Source organism: Psittacula echo (genome assembly GCF_963264785.1).
Source record: "Psittacula echo genome assembly, chromosome: 1".
NCBI classification, from domain to species: domain Eukaryota; kingdom Metazoa; phylum Chordata; class Aves; order Psittaciformes; family Psittacidae; genus Psittacula; species Psittacula echo.
The window spans coordinates 11972771-11989508 of NC_137735.1; the positions used below are offsets into that span (position 1 = coordinate 11972771).

General features: G+C 37.9%; 1 protein-coding gene across 1 annotated transcript in view; it reads right to left on the reverse strand.

Annotated features, from left to right (window-relative positions):
• The window catches only part of SORCS2 (sortilin related VPS10 domain containing receptor 2), a gene marked incomplete at both ends in the record, with an annotated part of 556540 nt that overhangs the window by 79411 nt on the left and 460391 nt on the right, over nucleotides 1-16738 (reverse strand). Inside the window, 3 exons of the mRNA XM_080638949.1 lie at nucleotides 4445-4534; nucleotides 8532-8650; nucleotides 10813-10877. Coding sequence (XP_080495075.1) covers nucleotides 4445-4534; nucleotides 8532-8650; nucleotides 10813-10877 — 274 coding nt within the window. The remainder of the gene's footprint in view (nucleotides 1-4444; nucleotides 4535-8531; nucleotides 8651-10812; nucleotides 10878-16738) is intronic.

Here is a 16738-nt window from a genome sequence, read left to right on the forward strand (position 1 = left end):
AGACTCTGCCCTCTGTACATATATGGAGCTACAATGTGCTACAAAAAAGTGGTGTTAAGTGGCACTGTGGAGCTGAAGCCTAGAAACTTAGCACATGTAAAGCATAGCTGGCAGCCACTTTTACTAGCCTTTGATTCACGAGTAAAGAGACCTCAAGATATGTCCAAAGACAAACATTTATCCCTTTCTAGGTTTCTCACTGGGCGTACATTTGGAAAAATACAACATAAATGCAAATACAAACAATATAAAACATTTTTTTTTTTTTCAGATTTTCAACCTCTTCATATCAAAAGGAAAACTAGACATCAATAATGTTTTCTAATTGCTCAGTGTGAACATGTTTATTCTATCTCCATATGTACAATCACCATGAAACACATCTGTGCAGCAAAACAATAGTATCTGAAAAGCCCACCACTGTTCCTTCAGCCTAGAGGCTCAGCTCTTCTAATGTCAGACACATCCCTGACCAGCCTGTAGTATCTTCTGACTAAGCTACAGTCCTCCGTCTCTATACACAATCATTGCTCAAAAACTCTGGTCAGTGACATCCAGCACTTTACAGAGACAACTTGGAAAGAGATTTCTTGAAGCCTCATTCAATTCTTTTGAGTAAAATGAAATAAAGCCTATACCAGATCCACCGGTTGGGCAGTGTCTCATACTTTAAAACCCCTGAGACTCAGTTCTTTCAAAAGCTATTTGCTTTAATCAGTCTTAAGAAAAAGGAAATATCTTTGTGAATTCTTTTATCCTGTTTATCTCCTACCACCATAAAAGTAGCAACTCCACAGTCGTGTGTTCTAGTTGTACTCCTTATGTACTGATTTCCTGCTTCTTTGCAAAGTAATTTCATCAGTAAAATTTCATCAGTAATTTGCTCACATGAATCTTTTCCTTTCTGTTCAAAATGGATTGGAAGATAGATACATTTCTACTGCACTCAGATGATCCTCACTGAAGTACAATGAGATGAAAAATTTCAGAGCTTCTTACTTACTTCAAAGTCTAAAATTTCAGCTGTAATGTGAAGGTATCAAAAGTATCTTTTCAGAAGAGGTTAAAATCTCTTACATTTACCACTGCTTTAATGGATGTCTGGCTTCCAGGCCCTCTTAGTGAAATTTTCAGCTCTGTTGTGTGCAGATACCAAAGAAACTTCTCTTGGAGGCATCATCAAAACGCTAAAGAGATACAGTTATTTTTGTTCCACTCATTGGGTACTGCCTGAACTAGGAAGAACACAAACCCATCCCTTTCCAAATGACACAGTCATCCTGTTCCCAGCTAGCTATTGACTCTATCCAAAATGAAACTATTAACTTCTAATTTATTTATTCAGTCAAGCCTGGAGTTAATCTGCTTAGGGAAAAAAAAAACCCAAATAAACAAAAATCATATTCTTGAAGACAAAGAATTCAGCATGCAGCACTATTTCAAACAATCCACACTACATATGACACAAACACTGGGAAGTTACGCCTGACGCTTTTTGAGTATGTCAGAAATGCACTCAGTAAGAACATATGCCAAGTAAACTAAACACCCTTTGCAGATTAATGGCTTTTAAGGCTAAAAGTGATTATTAGATCCTTTAGTTTGCTCTCTGCTATTTTTCCAAGCAGAGAAATTACCAACAATTATTTCTGCATATTTTATAAGATGCATCTATTTTATAAGATGCATAAGGAGGGAATAACTTCTATATGGTTAAAAGAAATCTCTCAGAAAGGCACTCAGTTATGATTTGAAAACTTCAAAACCCAGAATATCCGTCACTTTCCTTGGCACTGTTTCAAATACATAATCACCAACATTATTAAGAAGTTGAGCTCAGTTTCTAATTTGGATTCAGCTCCCAACTAAAGTGGGTCTTTCTTTACTAAAGTGCTTTTACGACTCAGTATTTTGTCCCCTTGAGGAGGCTTCTTCACTGCACACAGATGCTTCTTAATCTGCCCTTCTGAAAAACAAATTACACTTTTTTTCAGTGCTATTTTTCATTGAAATCACTATACTCATTTATATTGCAGTCCCACAAACACAACAGAGGTCATCATGGACTGCAGAAATAAACAACTGTGGAGGACATCTTAAATTGGTTTTGCTTCCAAGGAAAGCTCCTTGGGACACAGATCTAGGTTACCCACTGTGTGCAGTTGTCTCCGGCTCTCCCATAATATTTGCTGCTCTTCTTCACAACTGACACAGGTTCACTTATTACAAATGTGGATGCCTATAAGGACAACAGTCTTATAGTTCTTGCGTTCTGGCAACCTCCACCGATTCATTCTGATCTGTCAGACAACTAGATCTGAGCCTAAATAACACGCCCTTTATTAATACAGTGTGCCGCGATATTGATACTTAAATCAGAGGCATGTGTCATTAAGGAGGTATAATACACATCCAACTTGTCAAAAATAATTTACTTTCCCGAATGCTTGAAGTAATCACTCACACATGGAATGTGAACTACCATCTATAACATCTATAATCATAACACTTTGTACAACTCCAAAAAGGCTGAGTTAGCATATTCATCTTCTATGCGACAGCAGAATGAGAAAGGACAGTGCTGCCTTGGCCAAATGCAGCAGATTACTGGGTGTGAGAAGGCAACTGCAATGGAAAGGTACAGATTCCTCCTCCACAGGCCATCCAGAAACAGAAGGAAGAAATGCCCTGGTCTTACAAAATTTCTGCCCTACTGTTTCCCAACATGCAATATTTTCCCACACAAAGCACAATCAACACCTGCACTAATGTGCTGGCACTTCTTCAGGAAATTTGCCACGGGCAAAATATTTGCAGCTTGGGGAATGTAACCTGATTAAAGTTATTGCCAGTTAACACACACTTTACATCACTAATTTGTGTATTGATGAAAAAAAAAAGCATAAAAACCACTTAGGGAAACATCCTTCCTTCCCTTCTCTAAGCTCAGCTTAATCAAATGCCTCTTCTCCCCCCTTGCTACTCTCGACTCCCTGTTTTCACCTTGTCTTAATTTGTTTTTTCTTCCAGCTGTTTCAGTGAGGCAATGTGCTGTGCAGGGGTCATCTGCAGAAGGGTTTCTTTCTGCTGCTCCTTGCTCATTCCTTGCTTTCTCCCTTGTCCCTTCCTTGTTTTCTTCTACTCCAGCATGGGTCACACAGGGGCTGTGGTCTCTTGGAATGTCCATGTTTGGCATGTTTTAAAATTTAAAAATGAATATTCACCTGCTGTCTTCCCAATTACAAATTCTTCCCAAGAGAGCATAAAGGCTACTGTGAAGGACTTCAAAACACCTAAATAATTACGTGGAAGAGTTGATTTATTTACTTTTTGTTAGTTATATATTTCTTGTCAAAATAGATAAATATATAGCTACATCTATAGTGCTACTAGAACACCCTAATTTCAGATTCTTGTTCAACTAGTATATGAGGATTGGATTTGAGGATTTTGTTAAGATGCTCTTATATTTAAAACCAGATTTCAGTTGGTTCATTTGGACTCAGACTAAAAGTAAAAAATCAAAAAACCCTATTAAGCACATTCTTTGTTTTAGAACAATATCAACAATAACCACTGTCTTTTCATTAGATGAACAATGAATTAAAACAGTGGAATTTAAGACATGCAAAGATAACATGTCTTAGTTCTCTGCTAAGTAAGTGACAGAATCACACAGTATCACATGAAAAGGCAGGAACCTCAGGAGCATGGTGGGCTGCAAGGCCAAAGCAGGTTACTGAGGGCTTTATCCAGCTGGGTCTTTAAAAATTCCAAGTAATTTTAGTTCAGGATTACAGAAGCCTTCTAACTATAAATTAAGTTAGGAAACAAACTGTGTGCAAAAAAAAATTTCAATTTAATTAATTAGACCATCTGTAAATATCTATCTGTGCTTTAATGCTAATTTACTATGCAAATACAGAAACCCTGTCACTATAAAAATATGCTAGACTGAATGAACCTCTCAACAATCCTTGTGCTTTTGTTAAGTAATTAAAGTCCAAACTGGGATTCTTTAATGAAATAGAGCACCATCAACTGGTAAAATTCTCTTTATATTGCTATTCAGGCTTATACCAGAAAGCGCCACGTGGAATGAAACTGTAACTGATTCTTGAAAGATCACTCACTCAAATTCATTACATTGCCATTGGGTGTGTAGCGCTGCTTCATGGAAGCGAAGTTCAGAAACTGCTGTGTATCTGATGACAAATAAGCTAGCATATGTTCTTACCCTCTACAGTTTATGAGCTACTACATTGCTAGAATAAAAATAAGAACAGTAGATTTGAGAATATACCACAATCAGGATTCAGAAATCCTTACAAGGGAAACTGTGATCTCAGAATAATGAAGTTTAAAAAAGAAAAGAACAAAACTAGTTTAGGTAGAAGGAGAGGACGACAACTGTATAAATAAAAAGAAAAAATTGTATACTTACTTTTGGCAAGGCATATTTTGGCAACTTCATCTGTACAAAGCCATTTCGACGGTAAGAGACATAATACTTGGTCCGATTTGCTGATGTTGTCTATAACAAAGGAAAAAATTGAACTCGGTGATAGCTTATGTTAAATCTAAAGAGTCTGAGATGGAAGACTCTCTAACCTGCAGACCTTCTAACCTGCAACTGAAATACATGGCTATTATTTTTATTGCATGATATGAATTTGCACAATGTACTCCTAAGAGAATAAATCAAAATTGTGACAAAATAGACCCCAAACAGACTCAAACTCTTTTCCTCTCCTCCTTTTTAGGAAGAAAAAAGTGATTTACATCCCTCTTTTGCCATTTCAGCTGTCTTGAGTGATACCTGAGACTTCAGCATCTCACTGCCCCAGTCCTCACTTGTATATCTGCACCCATTGGCCTCCCACATCTTTGCCCTTTTGTAGAAGTCCAGACAGCAGCACCCTCCGGGTAAGAGGTACGGAAGAGGCACACAGCCCATGAACACCAGGTAACTCAAGGGCAAGTGGTATTCTAGCAACAAAATTCAAAGCACAACACAAAAGGCTAAATCACACTAACAGTACGTAAATAATTCACTGTATTTGACTAATATTTTCCATACAGGGTAAAACATTTGCCAGTGGAAGATGCTGACATGTCACATGGAAGATAATGATGCAACTCTGAATACATTGGTCAGTCAGTTTGAAAGTCAGCTATATGTCCTGAAGACACAATTATATGCTTAATTAAACCACGTATTTCAACTTCTTGCACATGTGCAACTGAAGACAAATTAGGTTTTACGTAAAATACTTGAGGCCTTATGAAGATTTTCACTAAAGAAAGACTACATTAAAAGGTACACCGCTGTATGGATCTTACCCATTAGCCCCTTTCTCCTCTTTATAATAGCAGACACATTGGTCATGTTAAGCCATGTTGCCACTGCAAATATTGTTCCAAAGTACCAAAAGGATGATTCTAATTAACATTGATGAAAATACTCAACCAACAGCCTCACTAGGTTTTTCTAGTCAGAAACATAACATCAAAATCTGTGGTTGTACATACATTGGCACATTTCCAGTTAAGCCTCTTGAGCACCATTAGATGAGATTAGCAAAGGTTTTAGCCTTTGGTAAATAATATCTCACTTTTTTTCATGTTCTTTTTCACTAAATTCATAAAGAATGGGTTCCTGGCAGGAATGCATGGGTCAAAAAAGAAAATGGAAGAAGTGAAATGAAATGTCCAAATTTTTTCTCTGGTTGTCCATGACAAATCAGATTGTGGAACAGAAGCACAAACTCATCTTCCTTTGACTTAGGAAATCCATTTTAAATCCTACCCCAATCTCACTGCTTTTCTCTTCAACTTTTGTTTTTAAAAAGGGAACCTGATTTGGAAGACAGCTTATCCTGAAGCATGTAAACTTGTCTTTACTTGGCAAAAACAGAGTTGATGCATGACAGCAGGTCCACCCGACTGAATATTTTAAAGATATCAAAGAATTTAATATTGTAATAATTTTCACTCTTTCTTTAGATCAATTTCTTTTTTTGTGCTAGAAAGAATGTGATGCCCTTTAGAAATGTGATTTGGTAAATGATGGATTAAACCAAGCCTCACCATTTATTTAATTAGTGTTAAATAGCAGTCTTATACATCTTTCCATATCCTTTTTATTCATTATGCGCTTTTTTAATGTCACTCATTTTAAATGACTCAAGATGATACAAGGCAGCAGAGAATCAGAGTTGAAGCAGTGACCCATGTCTAGTCTCACTGACATTAAAGGCTGGTCTGTGCTTAAAAACAGTATTGAAGCTTTAATCCTTCTACTGAAATCACCTCTGAAGCTGTCTGACTATCAGTGCAAACTGGAAATGACTATTAGGAAGTTCCTGATCTTCATGGGTATAGACATACTAAAGAAACGGAGTTGAGGTCTCCTTTAATATCATGAAAGTCTGAGATTGGACCAGGATTAGCAATGCAAACCTGCAACACTAATTCACAGCTGCACAGCTCAGAGGATGTGAGCAAGGCCAGGGACAATAAGAGAGTTTCAAACTCTGCTCTCTTTTTCACAGATGATTCTGTTCCATCTGCTTTCTGACAGATATTGCTGTGATATTTAGAGAAGTCCCTAGTCTGATTCTAACTTATAAAGCAATATTCTAACTTATATAGCAATATTTTAGTCTAGTGATAAAAGAATTGCCACATGATTTCAGAAGTGTGCTGTTTGTCAGATGTGCAGCTCCTGTGTGGTTCCACTGGAACAGGCAAGTAGTGTCCTGCATCACACCTCAGGGGTGGTCGCACTTCAGATGTGACTATAAGATCCTAGAGTTATTTTCTATCCTCCAGTAATATAGATATGGCTAAATGTACACCAATTTAGCAATAAGATTTATGTTACATGCTGCAGATAAGTCTGAAAGAAAAAGACTAGAGATATTTCCCCTTTATGTGGAATACATGCACATCCCATTTACTGGCCTTGACATGTCTCAGATCTACGGAGACTACGTTAACAATGGCATCCTTCTGCTAGTAGCCACTGGCTATTACTTTATGTGCACCTTTCCAGGTTACACTTCCATTTTGTGTCTGCATGAGATAACAACAGCTTGAGATGCAATTATACAACGCATCTGGCAAAACAAATGCTTGAAGAGGAAGCAGCCAGTGTTCTGCTGAGCACAGCAGTTGGGAAGTTCACATGGTGAGAAGCACTTCACACCATCTACACACCATGAAATGGATTTTACAGTGTGTCTGGGGGGGAGCCACAAATAAAAATACCTTTGAGCAAAGCAAGTCCCACAAGTGCTAGACCTGGGCTGAAAAATGCTTACTTTTATTCAAAACATATTTCTCAAGTCCATTTTTCTGTTTCTTTCTGGTGCTAAATGTTCTAAACCACATGAGCCCTTGAAACTTCTGTGCCAAAAAGGAGGAAGACAGATATTTTGTGTCTCTATTAATTTGCACATCCTCTTAGAAGAAACAGCCACAAGAGGGTTAAGATGCAAAGACGTCAATCTCTGTACACCATGGCAGTGGTGGGGAGACCTATCCTTTGCCATGATATTGCTTTCCTGCAAAAGTCAGTAAGTAGACGAGCCTTGCAACAAGCAAATCATACCAAAGTAAGGGAAAAACGAGAGCCAACCACTAAGGAAAGCACAAGCAACTTCCCTTATAAAATCTGAAAAAACAGGGAGAACATAACTGTTCTTCGAGAAGTTTGTAGCTCTGACAGATTCAAATCATGAGTCCCAAGCACATACTCTTAACATTTTCAAGTGTGCCTGAGCTGTACCGGTGCCATAAAGCTGACAGAGTTCCAGCCCAGCTTTCTGCATGCAGATCCTGCAGTCTGGGAATGAAATAATCCCAGTGTGATTTGGACCATCACGAGGTACAGACATGGCGTTCAGGGACATGGTTTAGTGGTGGACTTAGCAGCGTTAGGTTTATGGTTGGACTTGATGATCTTAAGGGTCTTTTCCAACCTGAATGATTCTATGATTCTATTCTAAGTTGCTCTAAGCTCCTCAGCTATGGCCATCTCACTCTTTTGCTTCCTAAGCACAACCATGTAAGCTTTTTCCCAGCAAAATTAATCCATAAGAAGAAGCTATTCTCCCAGTAGCTTTCCTTGGATGCTTTTCTCAGAGAACTTTGTACTATGGAAGTACTGGAAAGGACCCATAAGAGGTTGGAAGCTTAAGAACAAAAGGCTTGTGCTTTGCCTAAAACACAAGCATATTTACAAAAAGTAACTTTGAACCACACAATCCACTTGGAAATTTTCATACCATTAAAGCTAAATTAGTGATAAAATCAATCAGATAAATAGGCAAATGGTTACACAAATTAAAGACGCTTTGGATTTTTTGACTGATAAACAAATGCTTTGTTCCATGTAAAAATTTATCAATCATCATTTATACTCTGGAGCAGGTTTCTCCATGCTACTAAATTACACTGTAGCTGCATTGTATAAGATCTTAATTTTGAATTTGAAAATGGGCTGTGTCTCCAGGAAGTGGCAGTACCTGAAGAAATATGTAGTCATCCTGCACAGTTAGGGAATCCCGATCAGTGCCACCAGCAAACTGGACTGTCATTGTCTTATCAGAGCAATTCTGAATCTGGCAAGTGATGTAGCGATAACCTGAGGGAAGAAAGACAGAAACATATGACAGGGCTATCAAGGGATGAAGAAGCAAGCAGTATAAAATGTTATTCATGTAGGGGAATTGCTGCCTTTGCCAGGTGAGTTAGTTGTAAAATTATTATATTAAACCCTCATACAAGAGTTTTTCAATCTCCAATGAACTGAGAATATATTAACTGCTTACACTTCAGATCATTCCTGGGAGGCAGCCTGTTATTATCCAAATTTTGCTGGTCCAGAGAGATTAGGGGTTAGATGAATGAGACATTCATGGGTGGGGATAATAGGAGCCTCTTTTCTCACTTAACCTATGCACAGAGACGTATTATTCACTTGGAGAAATAGCAGCCTGACACAACATAACTGAAATCAATATATCAACCGTGTTATAAAATTGTGATGAGCGAGAACAGAATCAGACTCCGTTTAATAGACAGCGTGCAGAATTTTAAAGGCTATTTTCAAAGCTCTGTAGGAAAGTTAAGACACGCTTTTAACAGACCACTGGAACTGCTCTGTTGGGTCAAGACTTCTATATCCAGAGTTAATACCTTGTTGAAAAAGCCTGGACTGATTTATATCACTGGAGGCTATGGCCTCTGTCTTCCTCTTCAGCTAGCAATGGACGAGGAATATCCTCTCTGCCTGGGCTGTCAGAACAGCACCACCGCTTCTTTGATGCACAATGCTCTTATCAGAGAGAGCAGAGCCAATAATCGTACCTTACACCAGCTGTGGCCCGGAGACCTTCTCCTAGATGCAAGCTCCTTGTACAGCTCACCTTCTGTCACAAGCTTCTGAGCACAATGTACTTGAGTGACTTTCCAAAGTGCAGTGAGAAAAATGTTATATACACAATCCTGCGTCCAGATCACCAATTCTCCCCATGCTCCAGAAAAAGTATGAAGGAGTGAATAATGCATCCCTGTATCCTTCATTATTTTTGCAATGTGATAGAGAAATGCATTCCACATTTTATGACTTTTAATTAAAGAAGGATAATCCAGTATACTAGATACAAATACTTGTTTTAAAATCAGTATCTATTTAAAAGACAACCAGAGTCAATCTAAGTTCTCCTGCTTATGTCCAAATCATCACCACAACGATATTTGAGCAAGCACAACAGTGGACTATCAAAAAGTCTTGTAGCTATTCATAATGCACATGACAAGGACCACAGCTCTTCATCAGATAGGTAGCACAAAGAAGTTCTTTTCACTAAAATCAGTGCATGTACTGAACACAGGTGCCCAAAATCCATTTGTTGAGAACCCAGCCAGCAGACAGTTATGAGAGTTTTAATTTTTCTGCTGTTTCTGTTCAATAAAAAAGATACTTTCCATCCAGCTCCTGAAGTATCTTCTTACACCGTCTCTAAACAGAGCAACTGACGGGGCTGTGTAGGAGTCACTATGTCTCAGAAATCTCAGTGGTAAAAGATTTAGAAACCTTGCCATCCAAATTTTAACATTTTAACTTGGATTTTTTTAATAGGACTGAAATGAAGAAAAGCTTCTGGATCAGGGAAAGTCAAACTGTGCATTCTTTACTACTCATTTTTAAGAGTGCACAAGAACTTAGATGATCTGATTCAAGGAATTAAATTATCTTTCAAGAGTACACTGGTAACAAGAAACTGTACAAGCTTTTGGAAACGTGGTGACTCTTTAGTACAGCACATCCTGAATGCTAATCTCTTTTTCATTTATTTTCCTCTTGAAAATAAATGGATACTGTAACATGAAGAAATTCTGGGAGATGGTGGTTAGTGCAGATGGACTGGCACATGCAACCATTCACTTTAACAAACTCTTGCCCAGAACTAACACTGCATTGCCAGTTTTATTTCAAATCAGGAAAAAAATGTTCAATGTTTAACTGCCAGAATAAATTGCACTATTAATGGACATTTTCAACAGAGCATAGCATCTTGACGTCAATTTGTCTTAGAGCAGAAAACAAGTAAATTTGAAATTATACTATACTTTTATATAACGGGACAGCTTTGCTGACTACTGATAAACAGAGAATGAATCTGACTCGCACAGTTTCTCTTCTGACTAGGTTTAAAAACAATCCAAAAAGTATGCTCTAAACCAAAGAGAAATGACTATACACTAGGGTATCAATTGATAATAACATTTTCATTTGCATACCTCCACTGGGGTCCTGGATTTCCATATGAACTAAATCTGGGTCTCCGTCAACTCCAGCAACAGCCCTGAGAACATAATATAATCAAGTTATGCAGAGCCAGCTACAGAATAGAAATTACGTGGATGAAAGAAAAGAGGATTTCATACTAACCAGCTTTAACATTCTAGCTAGGAAATTAAAATAAACCTCATTTATAATGTCCTATTACTAACATCTAGATGGAAACTATTTTTTTCTGTACTTGGCATTATGTTTTTTCTCAGATTTCTTCAGAATCTCTTTTACTAAAATATACATACAAATAGGATCACTTGCAGAAATGAAATAGGTACAAAATTGGAAACAAAACTTCATAATCATAAATTGAGAAACATATTGAGAGATATATATACACATACTAATACACACATACTCACATGCACTGACTGGCAAGAGCAAAAGCATCTTTTTATAATTACGTTTGACATTTGAGACTACAAGGTTTAGTGCTAAAAAGGACTGAGATTCCATTCTTAGAAATATCTTACACTTGATATGCAGCTTTCATAACAAATTGGTATAATTTGGTTAGCATATTCAAGAGAAGATTCCACTCTGATAAAAAGAAAGAAAAGAAAGGAAGCAAAGAAAGAAAGAAAGAAAAGGTGTAATGGGAATATAGGCTGATTTTCTCATAATATTTCCCATGTCAAATATACTCAAAAGATGATATAAGCCAAGACGACATAAGATAAAAGCCAAAAGATGAGTTTTCTACCCTCCGGACTTCTTCCATCCCTACTTGGGGATGACAGCCCCAGCTACACTTTTTTCTGGCCCTTCCATCATCATTATTTGGGCAGATTCTGCAGAGAAAGTTTTGAGCTGACAACTGTTCTGTCACTAAGTAAAGCAGAATCCAGCCGCACTAGCACAACCACATCGCTCTTCACAGGCATGGTAAGAGTCCATTGAGTCAGCAGATGTGAGCTGAAGATATGCAAAGGAGACACATTGATTGATAAAGTGCAGCTGGATGCAGATATTAAAAAAGCCCATTAAAATACTTAAGAGAAAATTATCATTTTGATACAATTATTGATAATCAAATGCAATAAAGCTATACTTTGGACTGAAATTACATCACTGTTTAATGATTTTAATAGGATTGATTTATGAGGAGAGTTGAAACTCAGACTCAGTAATTGATGGCTCCTTGGGAACACAGGCCAGGGGGAAAAGGCTGAATGATTTCCACTGCATAACAACCAGAAATCATCACATAGACTCTTTTTTCCCTAATCAGATAAACGATGAGTCCAAAGAAGGAAGGGGAGGAGGAAGGACGAGACTCTGTCAAACCACAAGATGTGAGGGAAACTTGTAGTGGGAATTTTTTAGTAAATGCTCAGAAAAAATCTTGCATTCACCAAGAAGTTGGACCCTGAAACACGAACTATTCTAGCATTTTGCAGGCAACACATTAAGCCAGAGAAGATGTTCTATTCCCCGAGATCTGATAAGAATGGATATGAGCAAGACAAGGGATGTGAACTTTTTTGCTGCGTGTGCTCTATATATTTTTCTAGACACTCACAACACCAAACAACTGCAGTCAGCATTCTGAGGGAAGAAAATTACGTTTGATGAATATTTTACTTTTTGTGCTGGGCCCCATGCAGCTGAATCACCAACTAACAGAAACTCAGGGTTGAAATTTTTTGAGTCTCAGCCTGACGCAGTGATCAGCATCAATAATGCAAAGATAGTTTTGGGGTACTTCTGAAATAACCTCTTATGTCTATAACTTATCACACATGATTTCATATGCACAGTTTATTTGTCAATATCTTTACCTTCTCATATTTCTTTCAACAGCTTACAGTGATAACAATCTCATGTCTACCGTGTTCCTCCTAACTGTGACGGCTGGCATAAGTAGCCTCTAATCTTGTTTCCAGTGTAATCTTTTAGTGCAAGAGGCTGTAACTGATCTATTTTAATGAACGCTGTTATACACACAGAAAATGAAAGCTTCCAACCCAGACCACTTTTCTCCTTTAGTTTTTCATTTGAGTAGATGTGAATAAATCATAATGAAGGGTTTTTTTAGCCCAGCCAGGAAAAAGCAATACCTCTTTGCCCCTGAAGTTCAGGCATTTCTCCCACCCCTCCCTTTTAAAACTACCTTTTATTAACCATGAGAACAGTTTCAAAAGGTAAGTCCTCTATTCCTAAACCAGCTGGATCACCTCTCACAGTGTCCATTGACTATAAACGTTTAGTACAACAACTTCATGATGCAGTTTGACAAGCACTTCTTGTCGTTGCTCTGCCAGATTAAGCCACCCCATTCTGTGTCCCCAGCCTTGCTTCTCTTTCACTACCTCAGCTGTCCAATTGGACCTGCCAGGTTGCAGCATTAGGAATTCTCTAATTTAAAGATGTAAGCCATAAGTTGCAAAAGAAATTATCATTAAGCTATACCTGTAGATCTCTAACTTAGGTAAGTGTAACAGTTGAGATGCACCCTTTAAGTGCAGAGTTTATAAATTCTGAAAGGCAAAAATTAAGTAAGCAGATTATTTCAAAAACATGCTTTGTGTTTTTCACTACTCTAGTAACAGAAGAGAATCTTGTTTGCTCACTGAAGATGTTACACCCTCGTAGTCTACTTTTGAATATCAGCTATAGAGCAGAGTTTCCAAACTCCAAAGCCCCTTTACACATCTTTACAAGCATTTAGGAATAGTCCTTTCTATTTTTATTGATAAAACCCCCCCATCTACTATGCCTATTAAGAAAATCTTTAGAAAAGTGTATAAGAAATGCAGAGAACTTGAAGCTATATCCCTGAAGAATAAACTAATTTACTCATTTCAGTGGACTCTGCAAACTACTTAAAGCAATACTGTTGTTTCACTTGTGCTTAAATCATGAACCAAGGGAAAAGTCATATGGCACTATGCAGGCGAAACACAGTCTAGGTCCCTCTACCCATGCAATATAGAATCATAGAATAGACAGGGTTGGAAAGGACCTTAAGATCATCTAGTTCCAATCCCCCTGCCATGGTCTGGGACACCTCACACTAAACCATGCCACCCAAGGCTCTGTCCAGCCTGGCCTTGAACATCGCCAGGGATGGAGCATTCACAGCCTCCTTGGGCAACCTCTTCCAGTGCCTCACCACCCTTACAGTAAAAAACGTCATACTTATACCCAATCTAAACTTCCCCTGTTTAAGTTTGAACTCGTTACCCCTTGTCCTATCACTACAGTTTTCTAAAAATTGTAAGCAAACAACGTACATACAGAAACACATACGGTAAATGATCCACTTGAAAGGAAGGCTCAATTATCTGTTTTTTTCATGTTGAGGGAGAAATGTAAGACATTTTTTTAATGTGTTTTCATTTACAAACTTACCACAACATAAACACATTACACCAGTGTTAGGATTGTGCCCATACATCCATTCACGAGCACAATTGACTTGACTATTCCTCAGCTGGCTTTAGGATAGGTCTTATTCTGTCTTATAAAGCATAGACTCAACGGACCCTGATAAGCCAACAGCTTCTTCCTTTTTAGTTGACATTTTAGCATCAACTTCCTCCCCCAACAGAATAAGAACTTTCTCAGGAACTATTTTTATTTAATTTCAGCAGGGTTTTTGGTTTGGCTTGATTAGAATTCCCCCACTTCTCACAGTAGCTTGCAATGAAAATGTTCATATCTCTGCAGTCTGGGACTATTTATTTCTTTCCTTTGTTTTACCTCAGTAAAGGAGGTCTGGTCACTGAATTTAGGGTCTTCTGGTTTAGGCTGGTTTAGTGTTTTACATTCAACCATTAAAATTTCCAATGAAATTCAGACTAACTTTAAGATCAGAGAATTCTTCCTCTAGAAAAAGAAATATCTCTTGACCAAATATACCATGCTGGTTAACGCAAGTGCAGCACGCCAGCACTTCAGATCACATAACAGCATGGTTACAACACTTCAGAATTAAAATAGTCCAACTTGATTGTAGGGTAGTGTAAATATAGGCAGCCTCAATATGCTTCTTCCCTTTCCTGTGAACACAAGTTCTATTATCTCCCTGATGCTTGTCTGACACCATGTTGAGCCTTTTGGGAAAACTAGTCCTGCAGAATGTAATCTTAGAACTATTTGGAGGGATTAGTTTTCTCTTACTTCAATCAACGGATCATGCCAGCAGTTGTGCTCCAATCCTGTGGAAAAAAAGCAGCAAAATAGCCCCCTTTTGGTGGTGCAGAGGTGAAACTGCCTCAGCCAGTGCAGTGTTTGTGCATGTCTAACCTTATTTATGTCATAAAGCTGCATCTAATAAAACACAATGAGAAGCAAAAGAAATCAAGGCATCTTTGTTTCCATTCAGGCCTGAATTTTGTCTCCTGAAGGACACTAGAGCCCTTTATTATGCGTATGCTTTTTTGGAATTAAGGGAGATTCTTCTGTAACATTATCTGTTGTATGACCTTAATTTCTCTGCATTAGTGCTCACCAGGTAATTCCTTAACAGCATTACATCAGCATGAAAATGGTGCAATGGAGTGGGCTAACAACCCTATGATACCCTATATATATACATATATATACCTATATATATACCCTATGATATGACCATTAGGTATTTTATATTTTTAAATAACCATACTAAAATTCTAATAATTTAGAATTTTCATGTTAAAAATTCGACTTATGAGACCTTTGCCATTATTTCAATATTTTCAATTTTATTTAGCTACCTGTCTTCACAAACTGCTCCAGTACTTTCTTATTCTATTTGCATGCAGTATTAAAACCAATACTTCGCTGAAATTTGATATTTATGTAACATATGTGAACAAAAATTACCATTGACATCTAACACTTCACATCTCAAAATATCAATCATAAGCATCCGTCCCTTATATGGTAATAATGGTTTAATTTTACTTCAAGCAGGAAACTTTTTTCTTTGTTTTTAGTAGCCCAAGCCTGTTTTGTAGGGGAACAGTTGCCTGCAAACACTTAATCAAGTACAGCCCACCACGGACACGTATTTTCTCTACTTCCAACGGATCCCTCTTCTTTGTTAAATATTTGATGTAGTTCACTTTGATGCATAATAATGAAGAGACACCTTCAAACAGGACATCTGAAACCTGCTCGCTGATATGCAGGAGCCTCCAATCAAAAGCCATCTGAATACTTGACAGTCTCCTCAATTTGCCCCTCTCATAATCTCTGAATATTAAGTTTATGCAGAAGGTAAAATTCCCAGTTTATATTGGCTGATTTCTGGCAATTGACTGAAGAGCACTGCCTTGGTTAGAAAGCAAGGCAAAAGCATGCAAATGTTTTCACTGAGTAGTTTAAAATGGTATTGACAACCTGGGAACTGAGGGAGACAAAACTATGATTTGATTCATACAAGCTTGTGACTGATTGTTTCAGCAGATCTTTGCATCTGCTTTGAAAGACTCGCCTTCAGTGATTCAGTCAATGCCGTACGCAGCCAGTGTGTGCTGCTACTTATTTCCTCCCTGTGCTTAAACGCTTTTTTCCTGCCACCTTTATCCAAACAGAGCTGGAGTGTTTGTCATTGCAGTGGGTTGACCTCGGCTGGCCATCAGGTACCCAGCAAGCCGCTCTATCACTCCCCACTCTTAACAGGACAGAGGCAGAAAATATGAAGAAAAGCTCCTGGGTTGAGATAAGCACAGGAAAATTGCTCACCAATTATCATCACAGGTAAAAGACACTTGACTTGGGGAAGATCAATTAAATAAATTTACTGCCAATAAATAACAGAGTAAGATAGCAAGAAAAGAAAACCAAACCAAAAACATCACCTTCCCCTCATCCCTACCTTTTTCCCAGGCTCAGCTTCACTCCTTTCTTTACCTCTACCCCCCACAGCAGCACAGGGGAATA